At 39.2% G+C, this 22271-nt stretch overlaps 1 protein-coding gene across 1 annotated transcript in view; it reads left to right on the forward strand.

Moving 5' to 3' along the window:
* The window catches only part of VEGFC (vascular endothelial growth factor C), a 79021-nt gene that overhangs the window by 35735 nt on the left and 21015 nt on the right, over nucleotides 1–22271 (forward strand). Inside the window, exon 2 of the mRNA XM_054825392.1 lies at nucleotides 21492–21705. Within this exon, the coding sequence (XP_054681367.1) occupies nucleotides 21492–21705 (214 nt within the window). The remainder of the gene's footprint in view (nucleotides 1–21491; nucleotides 21706–22271) is intronic.

Raw genomic sequence — 22271 nt, forward strand, 5'->3', positions numbered from 1 at the left:
AAAAAAGTCTTCATGGAGTGATGGGGAAAGCAGCATCTTTTGGTCCTGCATCTTTGGTTTTTCTATGCTTTTTTTTCTGTGCAGTGATCTAGCTTCTAAAATACTTTCTCTAATTAAGCAGCATACAGGAAATTATACTCAACAGTTATACGGTCTTGCTTAAGAGCCTGTAAATACACGTTTGTTTCATAACACCTCTGTTTCAAAAATAAATTTAACATAATGGCTAATCTGTACTCCAGCCCTACAAATGTGTATATCGCTTGACTTTAACCTTGGGGATTATCTCCTTGGTGTAATTGGGGAAAAAATGTGCTCAGTATTAAGTCTGAAAGTGGCTTCACAACTGGAAATTTGGATTGAGATTATTTTGTTTACAAGGAGCCATGAATGATCTGCAATTTTTACGTTATAGCAATAACCCACCATTGGGAGTTGTTTGATATGTTTTTCAATTCAGTAGTCAACATTAACATTCGGGGGGGGGGAGGGGCTCAGCACATTGAGATGTGTGTCTGTCCTTCCTCTCAGGGATTCTCTGAGCTAGCTATAGGGGTCAATAACATGTCGGTTTCTTAGTGACCTCCACTCACTAAGCAAGTATTAAGTTACCATCAGTTAGTTGACTTGCTGGAAGAGAAACAGCATATGTTTCTTATAAAAAGAAGCCCACAATGAGACTCTCATCTCATCCTTCTCTCAAGCTTTTCTGCAGGCTTGACCGAGGAAGCGGAATTGTAGCTCAAGATGTGAGGCTGGTGAATCCTCACTGTTGCTCAGTGTTTCTATGTCTCGCTGGGCAATATCCCTGCAGAACTGAGACCCTGCTGATTGTTCTGGTGCAGGACACGTTTTGGACTCTGTTGCTTTGTATTGTCTGTATCCGTCTTGGAGCCGGCTGGCACTGGCTCTGTCAGACACAGGGGAAGCTTCTAGCAGCTTCTCACAGAAGCCACAACGATCTAGTCCAACTGCCTGGCCACTTCAGGGCTGACAAAAAGTTAAAGGAAATTAAGAAGGGCATTGTCCAAATGTCTCTTAAGCACTGACAGGCTTGGGGCATCAACCACCTCTCCAGGAAGCCTGTTCCAGGGTTTGACCACCCTGTCGGTAAAGAAATGCTTCTTAATGTCCAGTCTGAACCTCCCCTGGTGCAGCTGTGAACCATTCCCACGTGCCCTGTTACTGAATACCAGGGAGAAGAGCTCAGCACCTCCCTCTCCACGTCCCCTCCTCAGGAAGCTGTAGAGAGCCATGAGGTCACCCCTCAGACTCCTTCTCTCCAAATCAGACAAACCCAAAGTCCTCATCTGCTCCTCACAGGACGTGACTTTCAGCCCTGTTACCTTTGTTGCCCTCCTCTGGACATATTCAAGGACCTTAACATCCTTCTTAAATTGTGGTGCCCAGAACTGCACACAGTGAAGGTGGGGCCACAATAATGCTAAATACAGCAGGATAATCACCTCTCTTGACCAGCTGGTTTTGCAGGGCTACTCTCCAACCACTCCTTTCCCATTTTATACTTGTGCCTGGTGTTACTTCATCATAGGTGCAGAATCTGGCGCTTCAACTTGTCAAGAATCATAGAATGGTTTGGGTTGGAAGGGACCTTAAAGATCATCTAGTTCCAACCCCCCTGCCATGGGCAGGGACACCCTCCACTAGACCACGTTGCCCAAAGCCCCATCCAACCTGGCCTTGAACGCTTCCAGGGAGGGGGCATCCACAACCTCTCTGGGCAACCTGTGCCAGTGCCTCACCACCCTCATTGTGAAGAGTTTCTTCCTTATATCTAATCTAAATCTACCCTTCTTCAGCTTAAGGCCATTACCTCTTGTCCTGTCACTACACTCCCTGATAAACAGTCCCTCTCCAGCTTTCCTGTAGGCCCCTTCAGGTACTGGAAGGCTGCTATAAGGTCTCCCCAGAGCCTTCTCTTCTCCATGCTGAACAACCCCAACTCTCTCTGTATTGCCAGTGAGATCATAGCCCAGCAGATGTGAGCACATCTCTCTCTCCAACTCCTCTTGTTTGTTCCCCATGCTACGTGTGTTTGTATAGAGCATTTAAGTTGGGCCCCTGAAGAAGATGGCTTACAGGCTGGAATTCCTTTCTGTGTGACAAGTGGCATCAGTTCCCTTGAAACACTTCAGGTATTCTCCTGCTGACTGGTGAGGCTTGTCCAGGCTCTGGGCTTCTGTTGCTGGCACTGGCATCAAACTGGTAGGAGTGGGATGAATTGAGGTTCCCCTCCTCTTGCAACTTTAGTTTAAAGCCCTCTTCACCAACTTGGCAAGCTTATGATCAAAGATGCTCTTCCCCTGTTCTTTGGAATTCATCCCATTAATCATTACCTAATGCTTCAATTTATCTAGATACCTCTGCAAGGCATCTTGTCCCTCGAGAGGGTCAACAGCACCTCCCACCTAGGGAGCCTGTGTCCTGGTCCAGAGCGTATCCTAGGCAAAACAATGAAGTTAAGCAGTCTCAGTACTGCAATCTGTAGATGTTCCTAGGGTAACTTTTAAATGAGGTAGTTGGAGTACTAGTGCAGGATAGCTACACCTATATGGCTGTTCACTCAATCCAAGGTGTTATTTTCAGTTTGCAGTTCCAGTCTTCAAATTTTCCGTGTTAAAAGAGATTTTAGCTTTGTTCGACTAATAGTCTTTCCTTCCATTGCCTGCATATATGATACTGATTGAACATGCTAATGCATAGGCTTCTACAGCTTTTTCATCATTTTAATTTACCACAGTACAGCTTTCCCAAAAGTAGCAATGCTAATTTGAAGTTGTGATAGCTGACAGGCAAACTGCTACTTTGTCAGATTGTCTGTACACACTTTTTAATTAATGTTTTCTTGCTGGAACAGAGAGGGATAGAAACAGATTTTAGAGAGAAGGAAAAAATTTCTTGGGAGAAAAGAATCCAAAATTTGGATGACAGACAGAAAAGTACTATTAGCAGATGGTCAAATCTGAGGAAGAACTCCAAGCAAAACATAAATCTTCGGGTTTATAGACTGTCAGGGAAGAATTGCCTGCACAGAGATACACACAAGGTAGGAATCAATCAGGAGGAGGCAGAGCTCTGCGTGCGGACACATCACAAAGGCATCATTGGAACAACTGTGATGAATGGATATAGGAAGACAGGCAGGGAACAAAGGAAGGAGGTTTTCCTTTATGTGAAGAAGCAGTTTGAGTGGATGGGTTGCTTGTGGATTAGGATCAGAGGTGGGGCTGGTATGGGTGACATCATGGTAAGCCGGTGTTATAAGATCATTTGGTATGAGGAAGAGGGCAAAGTTGTATTTAAGCAGCTCAGAGACCCTTGTTCTTAGGGGAGACTTCAGCCTTCCTGACACCTGCTGGAAGGACAACACACAAAAGTAACCCAGGAGGTTTCTGGAGACTGTCAAGGGACGCTAATGCGACATATCTGGGCACAAATAAAGAACTGGCCGAGGAGGTAATAATCAATGGCACCCTTGGCTTGTAGCAACCATGAATTACTGAAGCTCAACATCCTGAAGGGAGTGAGGAAGGCAAGTAGCAGCGTATACATCCTAGACTTCGATAAAGCAAACTTTGGTTTATTCAGGGAACAAGTAAATGGGATCCTTTTGGAGGCAGCATGGTTATGCCATGGGGAAATTATGTGTGACTAATCTGATCACCATCTGTGATGGAACTACTAGAAGTGGATTTCATCTACCTTGACTTAGCAAGGCTTTTGACTGTCTCCTGCAGTATTCTTGTATTCAAGTTAGGATGTTTCAGTCTGGTTGGTTGGAAGATTGTGTTCCAGAGTGTCGTTAATGGTTCATACTCTGTTTGGAGGCCAGTTACAAGTACCTTTTCTCAGGGGCCTCTCCTGGGATCTGTCCTATTTTATTATGACAGAGTGCACCCTCATAAGGTTTCTGGATGACACTAACCTGGAGGTATGGAGGCAGTGTAACTGATAGACTTCAGGGCAGGGTTGCCATTCAGAGGGGCCTAGGTGCACTGGGGAGATGGACTGATAGGACTTTGATGAAATTCAGTAAAGATAAATGTGAGGTCTTTAACCTGGGATGGAGGAGATCCTTGCAGTAATAGAGGCTGGGTCTGACTGGTTGGGGACCAGCTTTGCAAAAAAAGGACTTGGGGGTCCTGGTATATGGTAAGCTGAACATGAGCCAATGTTGTGCCCTACCAACAATCCAGGCTGACAGCATCCTGGGCTATATCGAGAGGAGAGAGGACCACAGCCAGTAAATTGAGCTAAGTGGTTATCCTCCTCTATCTGATGCTTGTTAAACCACAGGTGGAATACTGTGTTTGGTTTTTGGGAAAAAAGAAAAAAATACAGGAAAGATGTTGATAAACTTGACTAAGTGTAGCAGTGGGCCACCAAAATGGGCTGGAACACGTGCCCTGTGAGAAGAGTCTTGAGAGGACTGGACCTAACAGTGGTTTTCCAAAACTTGAGGTTACTAAGAAGATGGAGCCAGGCTCTTCACTGAGGTGTGTAAGGTTAGAACAAGAGACAGTGGTCATAAGTTGAAACAGGAGAGAGTCCAAAAGGATATAAGGAAAAAAAAAGTCTACTGTGGGGATAATTACAGATTGGAACAAGTTTCACCGAGGGGATGTAGATTTTTTTTTTATCTTTGGAGGTTTGATCAGGGAGTTGGATTAGATGGCCATTGGAGGACCTTTCCAATCTGAATAATTCTGTCATTTTAGGAGGAATAGAAAGTAACTAGTGCCAACCAGCATTAAGCAAACAAACAAACAAAACAAGAACCAAAGAAAAAAAACCCAAACCTGCTTCTGTTCAAACCTTTTTACTAAACTCAACAATTTAGTGGAATGTGCTGTTTATTTATTGCATACAAATACACCATGCTTTTACAGCTTAAATGTTGTGTCAAAGTTATCAGTTTACACAAACTATTATTTGGTAAGGGAGTGGGGGAGGCACACAGAAACACATGCATTCCCATTTTTAAAAACCATCAATTTAATTCCCCACATTCCAGCAGGGAATGTGCAGATGTTGAAAATGTCAAAAGAAAGTAAAAAAAAAAAAAAGTCAAAACCTTGAATGTTGCTGTAAAATTGAGTTACTGTTCTTCAGTTTCCAGGTTTTTTTATTTAGGCTTGATAAGGAGACTACTATTCTACTGCCACTAATCCTTTCAGTAATGTTACAGGAGTTCTGGTTTCCCTGATGATATCCAAGGAGATAAGATCAGAAGGTAAAACACTACTCTTGAATCAATATTGAAGGAAAGAGGATGAAATTCCAAAGAAATAGATGTTAAAATTGAGGATCCAGGGGAAGGATGGGGAGAAGTAGGAGGGAGGATTTCTTGAAAGAAGTCCCATAACACCCAGTCAAAAACAATGCGAGAGATAGAACGGGAGGCTTGTCCGGTTTTTGTCATTTCTTTAAAAATGAAATGTAAATCACTGTTATTTTTTCATTTGTTGAGAAATTATAATTTGTCCAAGTAAATTGTGTTGGTAAAGTTCACCTGTCCTTCAGGATAAAGTAACTCTTTTGTGGGATTAAATTTTCCAGATATTAGCTTTCTCGATCTGTTCTTAACACCTGGCCTTCAAATGCAGACAATTTAACTCAATATAATTAATAACTTACATTATATTCATTTTTTATAAATATAGGCATATTAGGAGAAAGAATGTATTCCTGTAATAAACTTTACCAACTCTTGTTCTTTAAAAGAATAAACAATAATAATAAAGTTGCCTTCTAGAGACTGCGGTTTTCAATATTTAGTTCAGCTACTCATGTTAAGGGACATCTGTTCTCTAGACTTTCATTTGGACTATTGAATTCTGGATGCTGAGAGCATCCAGATGCTTACCGATATGTTGAAGTAATCAGAAATTGGGAGTCAGGTATAAAATAGATGTAAACATTTGATTAATTTGTTATTTTTCTGTATGGTTCTGTTCCTTTAAAGTTTGGGGGTTTTAAACCTGTTGCCCGTTATCGGATGTTAAGTGTATTTTAAAGACATGATTTTTTTGTAACTTCACGAGTCCCAGAATCTGGGGTTTTAGTATAAGCTACAAACATTGGCAATGTCGTGAAAGTTCGGCTTCTAAATCCATGTCTTTCTACCAGGTTTTTTTTTCTGAGGAGCTGAATTCTTTCTTGTATTTGCAAAATATGTCCTTTTGTAAGGCAGTCACGTACATGAATAGAAATAAGCAATAGCCACTCAGATTTCAAGTTTTAGGCTACGTTTACCTATTTTAGCTACGTTTGGGAGACATTTTAAATTAAAATTATATCTCCCAGTTCTTTAACTCTTCCTACATATTGTCTGTCCTTTACACATCAAAACTGTTTTCTTGTGACCCACTAATATATCTGAAATCATGAAAATGTGACTCACCAATATATCTGTGATAAATCTGAAATTATGAAAGAGCACATACATAACTATATATTCATTTGTGTCATTTATATACTATTGCTGGATTTGACTATACTGCATTGTCTACTTAATATTTCTTTAAAAAAATTATAAGCAAACTATTTAGTGTGTCGTATTTTCTGTCTGGGTGTACACTTTCTGACATTATTTCTATCTAGGATAGCTCATCCTTTCTGAAGACCAGATTAAGAATAAATCCGGGGGCAATCACTTGAAATATAATGGCAAATCAACATCTTTGTAATATGCTATACCTCCTGATTCAGGATTTCATAACAAGAGTAACTTCTACCTTTTATTAGCAGATGTAAAGCCTTTTATCAGGAATATTGATACAGTCAGTTACGGGGTGCTTTTTGTTTGTTTTTCCCAGAATTTTTCTTGCTTCAAGTTTGGACATATTAATAAAAAGGTATAATTCTGCCTGCCAGTGACGTTTGCCTGACATGGAGCTATCAAAGAATTGAGACAGGGCTTTAGTGACTGTGGTCTTTTGTACTGCCACTGGGCAAAGCTGTAGGAGCTGAAGACTCACAATATTGCTCCCTTTCCCACGTATTCCCTGCAGTTATATTTGAATGCTAGTTCTGGAAATGAGAAGTATCACGAAACGTTGCTGTTCACATAAGGAATGTCCATGTGCTGTCCAATACCACCTCCAAGTGGGTTTAGCCCTATGGAAGGTGCTGAATTTGCCAGCACTGGAGTCTGCGGGCAGAATCGGTAGGTGCAAGGAGCATCGCTGTACAGACAGTCGGTGCTGAGAGACAGATTTTAATGCATGTGTCATTTGGTCTTAAAGACTGTTGGGAGGAGTTTTAGGCATTTCGTGTAAGGAATGCTCTGAGGGAATGTTGGAATTAAGCTCAGGAAGCCAACTGCATACGGTTGCAGAGAACAGGGATCTGTCCTTAGATGACAAGTATTTGTTAAAAATCTTAAAAAGGCTGAGGATGGAAAAGATGTATGTGGACACTTCAGAGGGAAGGTATTTTCTGTTCTGTCTGCAGGCTACAAACTACCATGGCTTAGTGCAGGCTTTACTGAAAGAATGTCAAAATAAGCCACATGAGAATTTCAATTCACGGAAAAGATACAGTTTTGAGTTTGGTTTAAAGATGTGCAGGGCTAGTTACCTTCCAAAAATTGGATTATCCAGTTCTGATTCATGCCCTCCATGTGTGTGCTCCGTGCTGCTTACAGACAAAATAACAAGGGAATACATCTTTCGTCTCAATTACAGCAGTCTAGCCTTTGGACTGAATCAATCCGCCAGTTCTTGTTGTCCAACCTCTCTTATTTGATGTCACCGAATACCGTGACACGGAAAGAGAATTACGTGATCTCATGCAAAGCATCTACGGATCTGTGCATCATCTGGCAAGTAGCTGTGCACTCTGCTGCTACTGTATGTGTCAAGGGGGACGAGAGTACGATGGCCAAGCTGGTGCTGGAAGCCCAGAAAGTTAACCGCTGTTTCTGCACGTGGTCCAGACCTGACAGCGCCTGTTGAGTGTAGTCTTGTGGCAGCGTCCCAAACTCTGCACTGAGTTTGCGTCCCTTATTTATCAGTAGGAGTTAAGTGCTGTTTTGCGTTTAAAGTAAATAACTGATAAAATCTCCTGACTAGCATGTGCTTTTCAAGCATGAAGAATACTGGTGCGTACCTCGATTGGCGGTGACTGTTTCACACTGTATTGAAGCACAATGTAACCTTGAAAGTGGACCCCATTAAACGGTATTCTGATCACTCACACAGTGATAGCAGAGAAACTGCAAAACTTGAGCCATGATTATGCGTCTGTTGCTTGCAACAAACTGGTGACTTTCTGACTGAATGAATATACTTTACCCACTGCATCACTTTAGTTAATGTTTCTGATTCGTATGTAACCAATTCTTCATCTTTCATCTGCTGCTCAAAAAATCTTTTTCAAATGACAATGAAATTATACTGCAATGCATGTACACCAAAGGGTGGAAATTAACTATAGTTATATGTTTAACCATAAAACCATAGATAAGGGAGTATGTTTTTTTTTTTTTTTACTCTCTTAAAATGCTATAATTCACAGCTGTATAGAGAAGAGGCTTTGCTAATAGAAACATGTTAGACAATCAGCCTCTCATAAGGAAAAAATCAGTCTGTGAACTCACAGCTTCTCAGCCTGTGGCACACAGTTAATGTGTTCTTCACAAATCAGAAATGAATAGTTAAAACTGAGGCAAACAGAAACATTTGATATTGCTCAAAGACCAGCATAAGCTGGAGACCTCTGGCCTAGTTAGAAACACAGTCTATAGGAGAGTTCATCAGGCTTTTTTTTTTTTTAAAAGCATTTAAGTACTAGAAAAAATTTGTTTTAAAATCTAGATCTTTAACATAGCAATCAAAATGTTCAGTGCTTGCCAGTGCATCTTTCTAAATGATAGAACAAATATTTAAGTTTCTTCTTGACATTGTGCCCATGCATTTCTCTAACACAGATTTTATTTTTATTTTTCTACATGTATATCAAAGTGTTCTGCTACAAAAGTGGAGAAGATACCACTATGAACATTATAGCTAGTATGGACCTGAGATAGGATGAAAAGTAGGAGGGAGTTCAGAGGGTATGAGACAGTGAAGTAACATTTTCCTATGGTGAGACTAGTAAGTGGTTGGCTTTCTACCTGGACAGCTCTGGTTGGATTAGTTTTGGTATTTTGCTTGAAATAGTTGCAGAGGCTGAGTCTGTGATGTATAAAGTCTTTCAGCATTAACACTTTTCTGTTTAATCCAACAGAAGGTTTAGAATATAGCTGGTTAGGGAGCTCGAGGTAGCTGCATTTTCACAAATTCCCTCCTGCCTGGGAGGGAATATTGAGCAAAAGCCCATTTCCTAAAAACTTATTTGGTATATACCTTGAGAAGCAACAGAAAATGAATCTGGATCAATAAAGTTGTTAGACTACACTGTAGCACCCTGAAGCTGCTTGACTTCCCTGTGATACTATCTGCATGAGGAGTTACAGTGTTGTAAATTGTATGTGTTGTCTTCTAATTTCATTGAACTGTTTTCGCTTTCCAGGGAGTCCATGGGCCAGGCATTACTTTGGGAGAGGCATTAGGAGCTGAGCAAGGTTTTGAAAAAGGTTGCGCCATGTGTATCTCATGTATGTGGTATTTCTTAAGGAAGCAAAGACTGTATCTAGGGGGTCTTTGTGGACTGTATTAGAGAGCAAACTCTAGCCCCCAGGCCACTTGGGTATGGGTCAACCCTTGTCAATGCTGCCCGGAGCAGGCTGACCTCGCGCGCTTGGCATAGCAGTTTATATGGGTCCCCCTCGGCTCCCATATAACGTCTCTTTTTTGTTGTTTTGGAGGGTCCTTCAGTTCAGAGGGATTTTTTTGTTGTTGTTTTTTGAGTATATGTTGGTTTGTAAATAGTCAAAGAAGGGTGTGTTTCAGCCCCCTGGAAAGGCGTTTGCAGAGCGTAATGCTGCGGGTGCCCGTTGCGTGCTCTGGGAGGTGGCAGAAGGGCTCGTTGGTGCCAGACCAGCTGGGACGCGCTGGAGATGAACTTGTGGCATTTTGTGTTTGCGCTGTTTGAAGCAGGCCCTTGAGTGAACCGTCTTGTCAGCTGTGTCTGGGTTTCCTCATGCGTTCAGTTTGGATGCAGAGGAGACCAACGGGCCTGGACTGACAACATGGAAACACCCTCGCCTTTGAGTAGTACAGCTGGTCTGATAAAAAATGATAGCGTGCGCTTTGTCTAGATTGTGGTGTTTGCATAATGATGAAAAAATGTTTTATGAACATATGTTGCGGGGTAAACTAAGGAAGGACTGCAGGCGACCTGATGTAAACATCTAAAAAACCCTTGGAATTGAGAATTAATCATACAAACATGCTTTGACAGGCAAAAATGTTTAGAGAAGTCAACAAAAGCTATTATGGGCATTGGTCAGATCATCTAAAAGTCACTAGACTGCTTTAATAGGGAGCTGAAATGTAACCAAGAATTCAAGAAAAAGACTTTGGGGTAGGAAAAATACTGTCTTTGTGTATTAGCAGAATGAGTAATACGGTAGTTAGGTCAATAGGTTTTGAAAGCAAATTAGCATGTTTGAAATGAAAAATATAGCAGCAGTGGGACAAACATTGGCTGCCAGGTAACTCATTTTCAAAATCTGATAGTGTTGACCATGGAAGAGCAAAAGAAAGTCAAGTACAACAAAAGGAAACTCAGTTTTAAGGCTTTGGAAGGGTGAAAGACTTAAAAAGTTCAACATGATATTTAGGGCTAGTAAAACTACAGACATTGCAGCCGTAGGGACTGAAACATACTACACACAGTGATGTATCGAGGCAATACTTAAGCTAGGAGGTGAAATCCTGTAATCCTCACTAAACAAAAATCCCATTGAAGTCAGTAGAAGATTTGGGTGAACAAGGAATGTATAACTGGGCAATTAGCAACAAACTTGCAGCCTGACCTTGACTGGGCCTTTGTGCCTGTGATTAACTGTACCCAGAGCATCTGGGCACGTTTGTTTAAAGGCACAGTCAATATTAATGACATGTCAAAAAAAACCCAAACCCCAAATCATTCCATAGTTAAGGTTCTAATGGATCCACATGACAAATGCGACTAATTGCAGAGAGACGTATTAAGGCTACGCTTAAAATCAGAGTCTTTTGGAAAGGCAAAATTTTGCATTCTTTGTTCCTTTCCTCCTCAGCAAAACCAGGAATTTAATAGATACTGTTCTAGTTTTGCTCTTAATAATATAGGATGACAGTTATGTGACTTTTCAGAAATGTAAGACAGTAAGGGAGACTATTGTGTGGCATGTCAGAAATAACCTCCAGGTAAATGAATAAAAATATATACCAGCATCTGCCTTATGTCTTTATAAAGCTATATTAATAATTGCTCTCGAAATTGTTTTAAAACTATTTCAGTATGAAACAAAATGTTCTTAAAGTTTATTCATTTACATTTTTCCCCTCTTTTGCAATCCCAGTTCAAATAAAATTGAAAATAAACAAAACACTTTCTTTGAAACAAAATTTAACTCAGCATACCAGAAATGTCATTCTCTCTGCTAGTTAGTCTAATGAGACATGTGTTCCCTGTGTCTGAATCTACGTTGTTTGAAAAGAGCTGCTGTCTCAAAGCGTTGAGGAAATTGCAGTTCTCAGTAAAAGAAATGCTAGCAACGTGCACCAGAACAGACAGAAATTGTTTCATGGTCTGGTCCTGTAAATGGTAACCTCAGTGACTACAATGGGCTCTTGGTATTAACAAGTCTATGTCCAAAATTCCAATTTCCAGGACTGTGATCCTGCAAGGATGTGTGCGCTTCGTGGTACTGACAATAAGCTGCTGGGAGAAAAAAGTCAAAAGGAATCCTTCTGCTACGTTAATTTTATGTGCACATAACTCCATCATGGTTTTATATGCAAATCATTACAAATAATCTCTGCAGACTGACTTTGGGAAGTGATTTCATATGCTTGAAAAAGCACTGCCTTAAGGGTTGCAGGTAGTGCTAGAGAATTTGAAAATTGTATTCTGCATAAATTCTCCTGCTTTGACACTTTCTTCTGCTAAAATCTCAAAAAACTCTGTAACCTTTTAGTTTGAGGAAACAATAATAGCATAGGATCTATTTTATTCAGACAGTCTAGAGTTCTTTACTTTGATCTAATTGTTTCTTCCTTTTGTATTAGAATCCGTCATGTTGAGATGCGTACCTTTGCTTCTGAACAACAGAATCTCACGTTGCTCTGAGGCTGAGACTGGGCGTTAGGTTGTGCTATCCTGGTACTTGCCACCTTTCGCTCCCTTATCTCTTTCCACCCTTGCTCCCATTTTCACCTTACAAACCTGGTACCTGAGTTTGTTTACTTAAACTACTTCTGTTCAAGACTCTGTGACCAGGTGAATTCAAAATGCAGTGATACAAACCCATTTTTTTCATAAAATAATTGTTTACTTCTAAGAGCAGATAAAAAGCTTAACATGAGAAAATATTTCAGTATAACAGTAAGATTTATGCATGTGCTTAGCTTAATTTTAAACATGTTCCTTACATCGTTCCACAGGCTTTGAATAATTAGAACCTCTGTTCCCCTTTCTTCTGCTCTCTGTATGCTTCCTTTTAATATATGTAATCCCTATAAATCCGTTTTCTTTTTCATTAGTTTCTGGCCCTGGATAAGAATGCAAGCAACTCAGCAAGGTGATATAGGGAAAGTTTCAACTAATGTCACTATCATGAATTTCAAGATGCAATATTATAACTTCCATCAGCGATTATACGTATTCTTGCAATTCAGTGGAAGTTGATGGCTCAGGACATACTTTGTAAATGTGTTCTTGCAAAAACTTCATTCTGCAGTCAAGCCTTCTTCAGAAAGTCTTCTGATAACACACTGTGTTCAGCATTGGATTACTCTGTGTCCTGTCAGGATAAATTAGGATCTAGTTTAATACTGCTGATGGTCCCTGACCCTTTTTAAGTAACGTTACAGTACAATACGCTATTCAGAATAATTTAAGCCAAAAATAATGGGCAACGTGTATTTCTCCTGATTTGGTTGCATGAAAGGGAATTGTGACCAAGTCTCAATGTAGTTCTTGGATTTGCCATTCTCAAGGATTCTTTTGCCTTTCCCCATTTCTCATGCTTTGCTGACAAATCTCTTAATACCTGTCAGGTTTTTCATGGTACAATAAGCTTTCTCCTTCAGTGATACACAAGCATTACTTCTCTTTTTGTGATCAAAACCCCTTGTTGTTTTTTATTTTTCCTCCCCATAATTCAGAAGGGATGCGAAAGCTCCACAGAACTACTGATCTTTTATGTGGTAGTTTGCATTGAGGCTAGCCCATCAGGGAGAGCAAAGCTGCACCTTACGTCATTTTACCATTCCTGTAGGGAGCAACACCTCCGCTGCTGATGGCAGTCCCCGAAAGTGTGCAGCTGGTACAGGCTATTCAAACAGAGGAAGAATAAAATGCTATTCTTCCCTGTCACGCTATTCCATAGTTCTCAGATATTGATGTGTTAAAGTACTGTATTTTCTTGGGTTTAGATCATTTGCTCTTAATGGAACATTATGGCTTTTTGTGTGGGTAAAGGATTTTGTTACCGTCTTTTGTTTTTAAAATGCTTTCAATGTAATGTTGTATTTAAAAAATTGAAAATAAATGTTCTTCACTTTGTACTGTTCTAATCCATTTGGTATTTTGGGATTCAGACCGGATAGTGCTTTTCTCTGTTGTCTGGCTATTTTTTCCTGCAGCATCACACGGCAAGGAAAAAAAGTATTGTAGACTCAATGTCTAAACAAGTGGTTTTATTTCTATATAACTTTGCTGTAACAGATGTCAAATGGTGATCCAAAGGATATTCGACACAGAATTTAGGAAGGAACAAATTTCAAATTTTCAAATCAGGGTGGGCACCAGTGGGCGTGAGTAGCGAGTCCTTTGCATCGTGAGCCTACCTCAGGCTAACAAAATTCAGACAATCTCTTTCTTTTGCCTGCATTAGCAAAGACCCTTTACGTAAAATATTTGGGTAGTACTTTGACAACAATGATAAAAGCGTCTTCTGATATTTTGTTTATTAATGAAATCTCACAGTTTAATACCTTAGTTACCAGAGGCGTAGCTGTGTGATGTGTTAGTCTGGCGTGTTACTTCGAGTTACCAAATAGACAGTTTTTAATGACTTGTCTAAAATGAACTGAAGAAACGTGATGCTAAAAAAAATAATCAGAAAATAATGTAATTTTAATGGCATACATTTAGAAACTTTAAAATTTAATAAAAAGCACAAGTTTTTAAGAGCCTTTATGTTTCTTTTTTCATATATAGAGAACTTGTTTGTAATAATTTAAAACAAAGATTTTTGCAGCTGGAATTGCTGTGTTATAACTTCCCTGTTATTCTTTGCTTTTTGTTGAGTTTTAAGTAGTGTATTGTGTTTATAGCTGGAATATTTGTTGAAATAGGCAATGTGACAAGGTAGGTGGTCTTCTAATTAATATTTCTGTACAGATCTGTAAACTGTGCAAGGCTTGTTTAACAATACAGAAATCATGTCCTATTAGATTAAGACATTTGTTTAGGAATAAAGTTCAACTTTTTCTTTGAAATCCAATTGATCTCATTTCATGGCCTGTGAAATTATTTATTTTAAGAACTGCTTTAAAAGTATAATTAATTTAAGAAATTTCTGTGACCTATTGCTAAATATTTAGACCACAGATTAATTGCATTGCTCAGGGCTTCAAATAGCGATTTTAAAAACTCGGTGAAAAGGAAAATTCCTTAGTAGTGAGAGAAATTCTACAACAATGATAAGAGGTGATGTGTTCGTGTAATCTTTCTGTCCTATAAATGGCCTTAAAAATTCAAAAATAAGCAAGAGCGTTGAATTGAAAACTAAATACTCTCATCACAGTGAGAGCACCCCATATGCTGTGGCCTATGTGTTCAGCATGACTCAGAAATGTTCTGAAGAATGTGCAATTTCTTACTGCAGCTGTTAGCGAAACCTTTTTATACGTACCATTGACACGTAGGATAAAAACATTACATAAACATTTCTGAAGCCCATCACTTGATATGTGGCCAGAATGCCGCCGCCTCGCTAATTAAGGTCTGGGATGCCTTTGCATAGCACACCTACTGTGCTCAAGCAGTATCTCAGAATGGGCTGGCATTCAAATTAAAATAAAGGGGTTGTCCCTTACCTTTCCATTTAGTACATCTCTGCTTGATGCTGAGAAGCGTTTTTAATTCTCACTGCCTGTGGTACATCTGCTGAAGTGATGACAGATAATTGCAGTGTTACCGTGTTAATAGTTTTCTTCAAAAACTTTCTCCATATTTGTTTGCTTTTACTGACAAAGCTAATGGCAGTCGCTAATAAAAGTAACTAGAATACCCATGAAAGCTCACTAAAGACTGAAAGTAAACAATCTTCTTATGGCGGCCTGGTAGTTTATTCTTATGTACTGATTTTAATGAGATGCGTCTGACTATTGGAAAGGAAACAAAAGCTTGTAGGGTATTTAAAAAAAATAAAACAACCCAGCAATATTCAAACCATTTTGAAAAATTGCCTAACTGCTGTTTTATCATTTTCTGAGTGAGATCTTATAACCAGTTGGAGTTCAATTCCTAAGTAAGTTTTCAGAATTATGTGGTTCACTTTCTTCAATGTTAGTTAAAAGTTGCTTAAAAGTCTTCAAAATGAACACATTGTTCTTATAACGTGTCAAATTCTACAGAACTGCCATGTGGCATCAACCCATATGCCTCGTAGTCGGGGCGCGTGCAGTTGGCACCAGAACCTCGCAGGCTGCAGGGGTTGTGTTGCAGGGGGCACTGGCGTTCGCATGCTGCTTGCCGTCTCCTTTCCAGCCAATCATTGTACATGTTAGCCACCTCGATAACCCATTAATCGTCACAATGTTGTCCTTTATTTTTACTTTACAAATGGATTTTACTTACAAGTGGTTACCCCTTTCTTTCTTCTGGTCATACGCCTAGTCACAGTGATCCTCGCATTTGTCGCCACTGATCGCTGTGCCTGAGGATAACCAAGAAAATAATACACAAATCTCATCTGGTACAGATTGCACTGCCTGATGTCTCCAAGATTTAATCAGATGTAAGCCTTTCGGCAGCAATAATCCGAATCCTTATGATTCCCACTAGAGAATGCTAGCTGGAAGGTTCAGTATGAGTCTGAATCAAGTGAAGAATGCAGATGCACTTAAACAGCAAATCGTTATCCCACAAATTTCCATGTCTGCTGCGCAGCCTTTGACCTTTAATTTGTGGGCTCATCTAATGTGAGCTCCTGAATAGTGAATCGAATCTATTGATAACAGGCTTGATTTTCATAATTTATTTTGCAATTATGGCTTGCTGTATTCTTGGAAATGGTCTGCAGGGATTTATGAGCACAAGTTTGAAGGCTACTGCTGCGGAAAAATGCAAATTTTAAAGATTGGGCTCAAGTGCATGAGAACAAAACCTTTTCTGTTACAACAATCTAGTTGTGAAATTGCTTCAGAAAAGATCACAGATATTCAGGGTCTGGCTAAGGTGCTACCAACCTCTTTCCATGCAAAAGTGCTTTCCATCATAGTCAGGAATGGTGTTTGTTGACACCTTTTCCCATTTCTATGCGTGCATGTCTGGATTGTATGGATTTCTGTCGTGGCACGGTGACATTCCTGTCTCTAATTGTATCAGATATCATGTCACCTAAGCAAAGTTTTAATTGCCCAGGCTCATAGAAACCTTGGAGAACTGGCCATCTAAGACAAGCTTATAAAACCAACAGAGCAGGGAGTTGCTCTAGAAAGCAACTCCAGTGATTTTTCTCTCTCTGCTTCCCAGAGAAATCAGACTCAAATCAAAAAAAGATATTTTCATAAGTAATTCCCATTAAATATATGAAAGTACTGGTATTTTATTAGGAAACATTGAGAACCATTCAGGAATACAGGTACTTGAGGAACAAGCAACAGCCAAGAAGTTTCAGAACCTCAGTAGCGGTTAAATGTTTGACTGAAAGACCAAACATAAGTGCCATGTGCAAATCTGTAATCTTGGATTTTTTTTCCAGCATTTTCTAAGAATATCTAAATAAAATACTATCTGAAAAATGCTGACTTGCATAAAAATTGCATTTCCCTTAAAGTGCAAATTTTAAACTACCTCAGCTTAAACAATTGTACTTAGGAGAGCAATATTAAGTACCATAAGCCTAGGATGATTATCTAATAGTTTATGCAAAAAAAAATGTGATGTATAATATAGAAGTGAAACTCCTGTAGTCTTAAGCGTATCCTCACAGCCACTATCTTTTTCTTTGTTAAAAAATTTTTGTTCAAATCTGTCCTCAAACTCATTTGTTTTTCCTTTCCTCTCCACTTTGTACATTCCTCCTCTCCACATCCCCCCATTTATTTGTTTTCTTTGCCTGGTGTTATTCTTTGTATTTAAAATAACGGAATGAATAGAGGTCACTTATAATATAGTTCAGACCGCTATAGTGTTACTGCTTCACTTTTGTAATACACTGTTACTATATTGAATGGTGAGTTAAAAGTTTGCAACTGTTGGACAGTCATTCAATTTTACTAGTGACAAATCGGTGCATATAAGACAAAAGTCAGAGCTATTCTAGCATGATTGTAGGGCTGGACAAAAAGTTGAATTTAATTCTTAACTATGGCTAAGATATTTAATTAGGATTTTTTTTTTTTTTTACTGGCATCAACTTCCAAAAACTAGCAGTGAAAAACATGAAAATTGCAATAAAATACTATGCAAGTGAAATGTTTATACATACTTTTCTTTTGTAATATTTCCATTTGCTTGCGTGCTGTTTGTTTCAACATTTGGATTTAACTACTTGATTCTTAATACATTTCAGTCAGCCAATAAATACAGTACATAAGCATATTAAAATGGAGGGGGTTATAGACAGCATTTTTCTATTAAGAATTGTCAACAAAATCCTTGAAAATGAAACGAGCTGACAACTATAATCGGAGCAGATGCGTAAAGTACCATTATAGCACATTGCACCATCAATTATGTGTCAAGCATGCTGCCAAATATTAAGTGTTCTGACCTTTGTTATTAATAATAGAGGCAGACACTGGGGACATGTGAAAGACAAATAATGTAATGCGTGGAAAATCTATTATAGATTTGGTTTTGTTAATGGATATAGAGCCTACTTGGTATCCTGCCCCTCCCCTTGTAAGCTATAATTTTATGAAAAACTGGACATACCATTTAGTGGAAAGCCACATTGTGCAAAACATACTTTGATAGACTAAAAGTTCCTTAAGTTAAATAAATAATAGTGAGAGAGTGCTTGTCATCAAGCTTTACTATTTTTTTATATGTGTATTTGTCATTTTCCCTCCTCCTTGGGAAATAGCGTGGAAGAAGTGAAATGAAGCAAGCTTGTCATTACTGTATTCACCATTCATTCTTGTATTTTGCTCAATATCATCTATCATCTTGTAGAGATTGGCTAGTCAAAGGCTTAGTCAATGTCTTTCTCCAGAATATAGCTTCTAGTATTTTTAGGTGATCATGTAGGACAATGTCGATAATATGTAAAAATGATAAAAACAGTAGAATGGGCAACCAAAGGGCAGTGATGAATCCTTGTGAAGTGAGTGGTGATCGGAAGAGGGGAGAGAACAAAAGCCCTCTAGTGATCAGGTTGGTTTTCCACAGTATATTTGGAAGTTTGAATTGAAGCCAGCTTTACAAGCAAATGACTGTAATAAACTAAGCACAAAATAATTCTGATGCAATAATGATGAATCCTATTTAAAAAGAAGTAATTATATTTATCTGCTCCAGAAATTGTTTTCCTCTTGTTCACGTTAAGTGAGCACTTCATGTTGTAGGCAGTATTCTCTATCCTTCACATACTCTGGCCCATGGAATACCCAGGAAGAAATGCATTTGAAAACAATACTTTATTAAATTAGATACAATACTTTAATAAAGCCACCCATTTCTTCATGTTTTGCCTTTTTTCATACATATTTTATATATATACACCAAATTTTCTGTCCAGCTGCAAAGACATGACTTAATTTCCCAACCAAAGAGGATTTCATCAACAGACATTATTTCTAACAAATGTAATTTCTTTGCTGCTCCATAACCTGACTTGTTATCAACTAAGTAATTTTGAGTTTCAGTACTTAGTTTTCTGATAATCTAGGCCTGTACCTTGAATATCTGAAACAGCAATAGCCAACATGTTGTCTACGGTGGGCTGCACGGGCTTTGAAGGGATTCATCAAAGGTTGGTGAACCTTTGGTTGGATTCTCTTTCCATGTCACCCCCATGATCTGCTGGTACCTCCTAGGATCAGCTACGAGGTGACTAAACACATTTTCCATTCCTACGCCTTTTACATAATGGCCTGGCATCCAGCCTTGTGACAGGATGTGCACGCCGCCTCCGCGCCGTGACCTCCCGTGCCAGGCATATTCCCATCACGTGGTGGGCACGCATCTGCGACGCCGGCATTTACTGCTTCCCGTTTCTCAAGGGGCATGTGCTGCAGCGCTCTCAGGAAACAGCCCAGCAGGAACAAGGCTACTCAAACCCTGCTCTTTTCACCTCTTGAGAGAGATAAAAGCAAGCAGACAGAGGCTGAATTAGTTGTTTGTTCAGCTTGGATTTTTGTCTGTGACCCACTGATTGAGAACCTGCGTGGCATCCTGCAAGGAGCGTAGGGCTGGTGGGGAGCGAGATGCTCTATGTTGCCAGTGAATTTGAAGGCGAGGCCCCAAGATACCGCTTGCTGGGTGGCTGGGGTCACCAAGAGATGACCCTTCCTATGGAGGCAAGGAAAGAGATGAAGCCCTGAATGAGCGCGTTTCTGAGACTGAGAGCTTGATTGTTGAAATCTCCCAGGACAAAGTAGTCTGTCATGACTCTGTGGTTAGTGAGGCTTTAGTGAAAACTTTTTTTTTAACTTCATAACACTTTGACATATAAAATGATTTTGAAATCTGTATTAGCTTTGGCTTCTGTGTTTAGCTGTATTTATGAAATTGAGTTCTGTGAATCTGCCTTACCCTGAGGCGTTTTTCCCGTATTTGACACCTGATAGGGAAGTGGATGCGCCAGCACGTGCCATGTTGTACCCTTTTGGTTGTTTGTGAGACAAGGAGCAGTTTTGCTTTGGGTGAGCTGTTTCGGAACTGGTTGTTTTACCCGTGTAACATTCAAAATCACCAAATTGAAAGAATTTCTTTTTTGTTAGTAGTGGAGTTTGATAAGGAGTCTTAAATTCCAGTCTCTGTAGTTTCTTATTTCTGGCTTTAGGCACACGTTTTATGCTGTTACAGCCTGGTGTTTCTTGGGACTAGAGCAACAATTTTGTAGTAACCTGTAGAGTCTGCAGCCAGTTGCTTGACACTTTTACAAAGCGTACCTCTATATTTTGTGTCTCATACTGCCATCTAAGGGCCACGTAGGCTGAGAAGGTGGCTAAAGGTTCTTCAATACTTCTTTTTCTTCTTAGCGTCCTTCCCTTTGAAAAGTCAGCAATTCACGGATGAGAAGGGTGGGCAGGGAATAACAGCAGTCCTTTGATGCAATATGTTGTTTCATCTAAGAGGACAGAGGAATCTTCCAGATAAGTGAGAAATTAGAATGTAAAACTCAGTCATCGTCTTTAAGGAAAATGCAATTGCAATGAGTTTGTGTAAAAGCCAGCAAAAAAGAAAGCAGGGTTACAGGATTTGAAGCTACTCTTGAAACAACAAGTTAAAGAGGTGTAGTGCTTAGAGTCCTGAAGAGTTTTAGGGGAGACTCTTAGCAGTGAGGGAGCATACAGTTCAAATTCTTAAAGGTACCAAAGTCCTTGACTCCTACTGATTTAAGGATTAGTGCTTTATGAAAGAATTTGGTTATTGAGATTTCCCCTATAAAGGTACAAAATAACATGAATTATTTTCTTTTTTTTTTTTTTTTTCCAATTTCACCATTTTTGCATTTCTGGATGTTTCAATTTTCCTGGAGTAAGGGAAAAAGGGCAAAAATTTGGTGTTACTTTAATAGTATGTGATATTAAATAACATGAACTTCATTTAAATATTTTGGGGTTTAAGCATTCAAAATTTTATCACGAAAACTCTTCTTTCCAGAATAAAAATGCTTTTTTCTTTTTCTTTTTTTTTTTTTTTAATCTACAAACTGTACTTGTATAGGCTTAATGCCTTTCTCACACAGATGTTTTGAACTACGAGTGTGATAAAGAATTAGTGGCAGAAGGAAAACATTTCAGTATTTGTCAATATAGTACTCTTGGCACTGACTGACAAAAGCAGGTTTTGTAATGAGGACCCCTTTGAACACAACTTTATTTTACAATGTTTGAGTTGTTTTTCAGGCTAGTTTCCAGCAAACCTTGTGTAATAGAGAAAGTAATTAATCTTGCGTGTTACTTTGACAGGCTCATGCAAGCAAAGACCTGGAAGAGCAGTTGCGGTCTGTGTCCAGTGTGGATGAACTCATGACAGTACTTTACCCAGAATACTGGAAAGTGTTCAAATGTCAATTGAGGAAAGGAGGTTGGCAACACAACAGGGAACACTCCAGCTTTGACACAAGATCAGATGATTCCCTGAAATTTGCTGCAGCACACTATAATGCAGAGATCCTGAAAAGTAAGTACAGGACACAAAACACGTTCTAACGCACAATAAATTAAAACCCAAAGGCTTGTCAGTTGTGTCAAAAATATTTTGAAATCAGTAAACCACATAGCGGCTATAAAATAAAATCTTTGACAGTCAACCTTCCCTAATGAAATAAATTGCTCCACAGAAGTATTTTTGGTACGTCCGTTCTAAGAAAGATACAGACTACTTTCTTAGCGCAGTAGATATAAGAAGTGTTTGTCTTCAGGTATAAAGAATCCTGCTTTGTAGAGGCTGTAATGATTTTGCAGAAAGCAAAGAGTTGGATTCATTGAACTATTTCTGCTCTTTTTCTGCAATTACGTCATGGCTGGTAATGCTTTCTTCTTTTACACGTTATTGCTTTAGGAGGCCAAATAATCCACTTGTACCTTTTTCCCGTTACAAGAGGGCAGTTGTCACGATGTTATGCTGAAACCAGAAAAAACCCCAACTTTGAAACAAGTATTTTGGTACCCCTTAGTGTTTCAGATGGCCTGGATAAAAATGTAATTAGCTTACAGTTTAAGCAAGTGCTTGCAGCTAGAGGAACA

The sequence above is a fragment of the Grus americana genome, chromosome 4 (genome assembly GCF_028858705.1).
Source record: "Grus americana isolate bGruAme1 chromosome 4, bGruAme1.mat, whole genome shotgun sequence".
NCBI lineage: Eukaryota > Metazoa > Chordata > Aves > Gruiformes > Gruidae > Grus > Grus americana.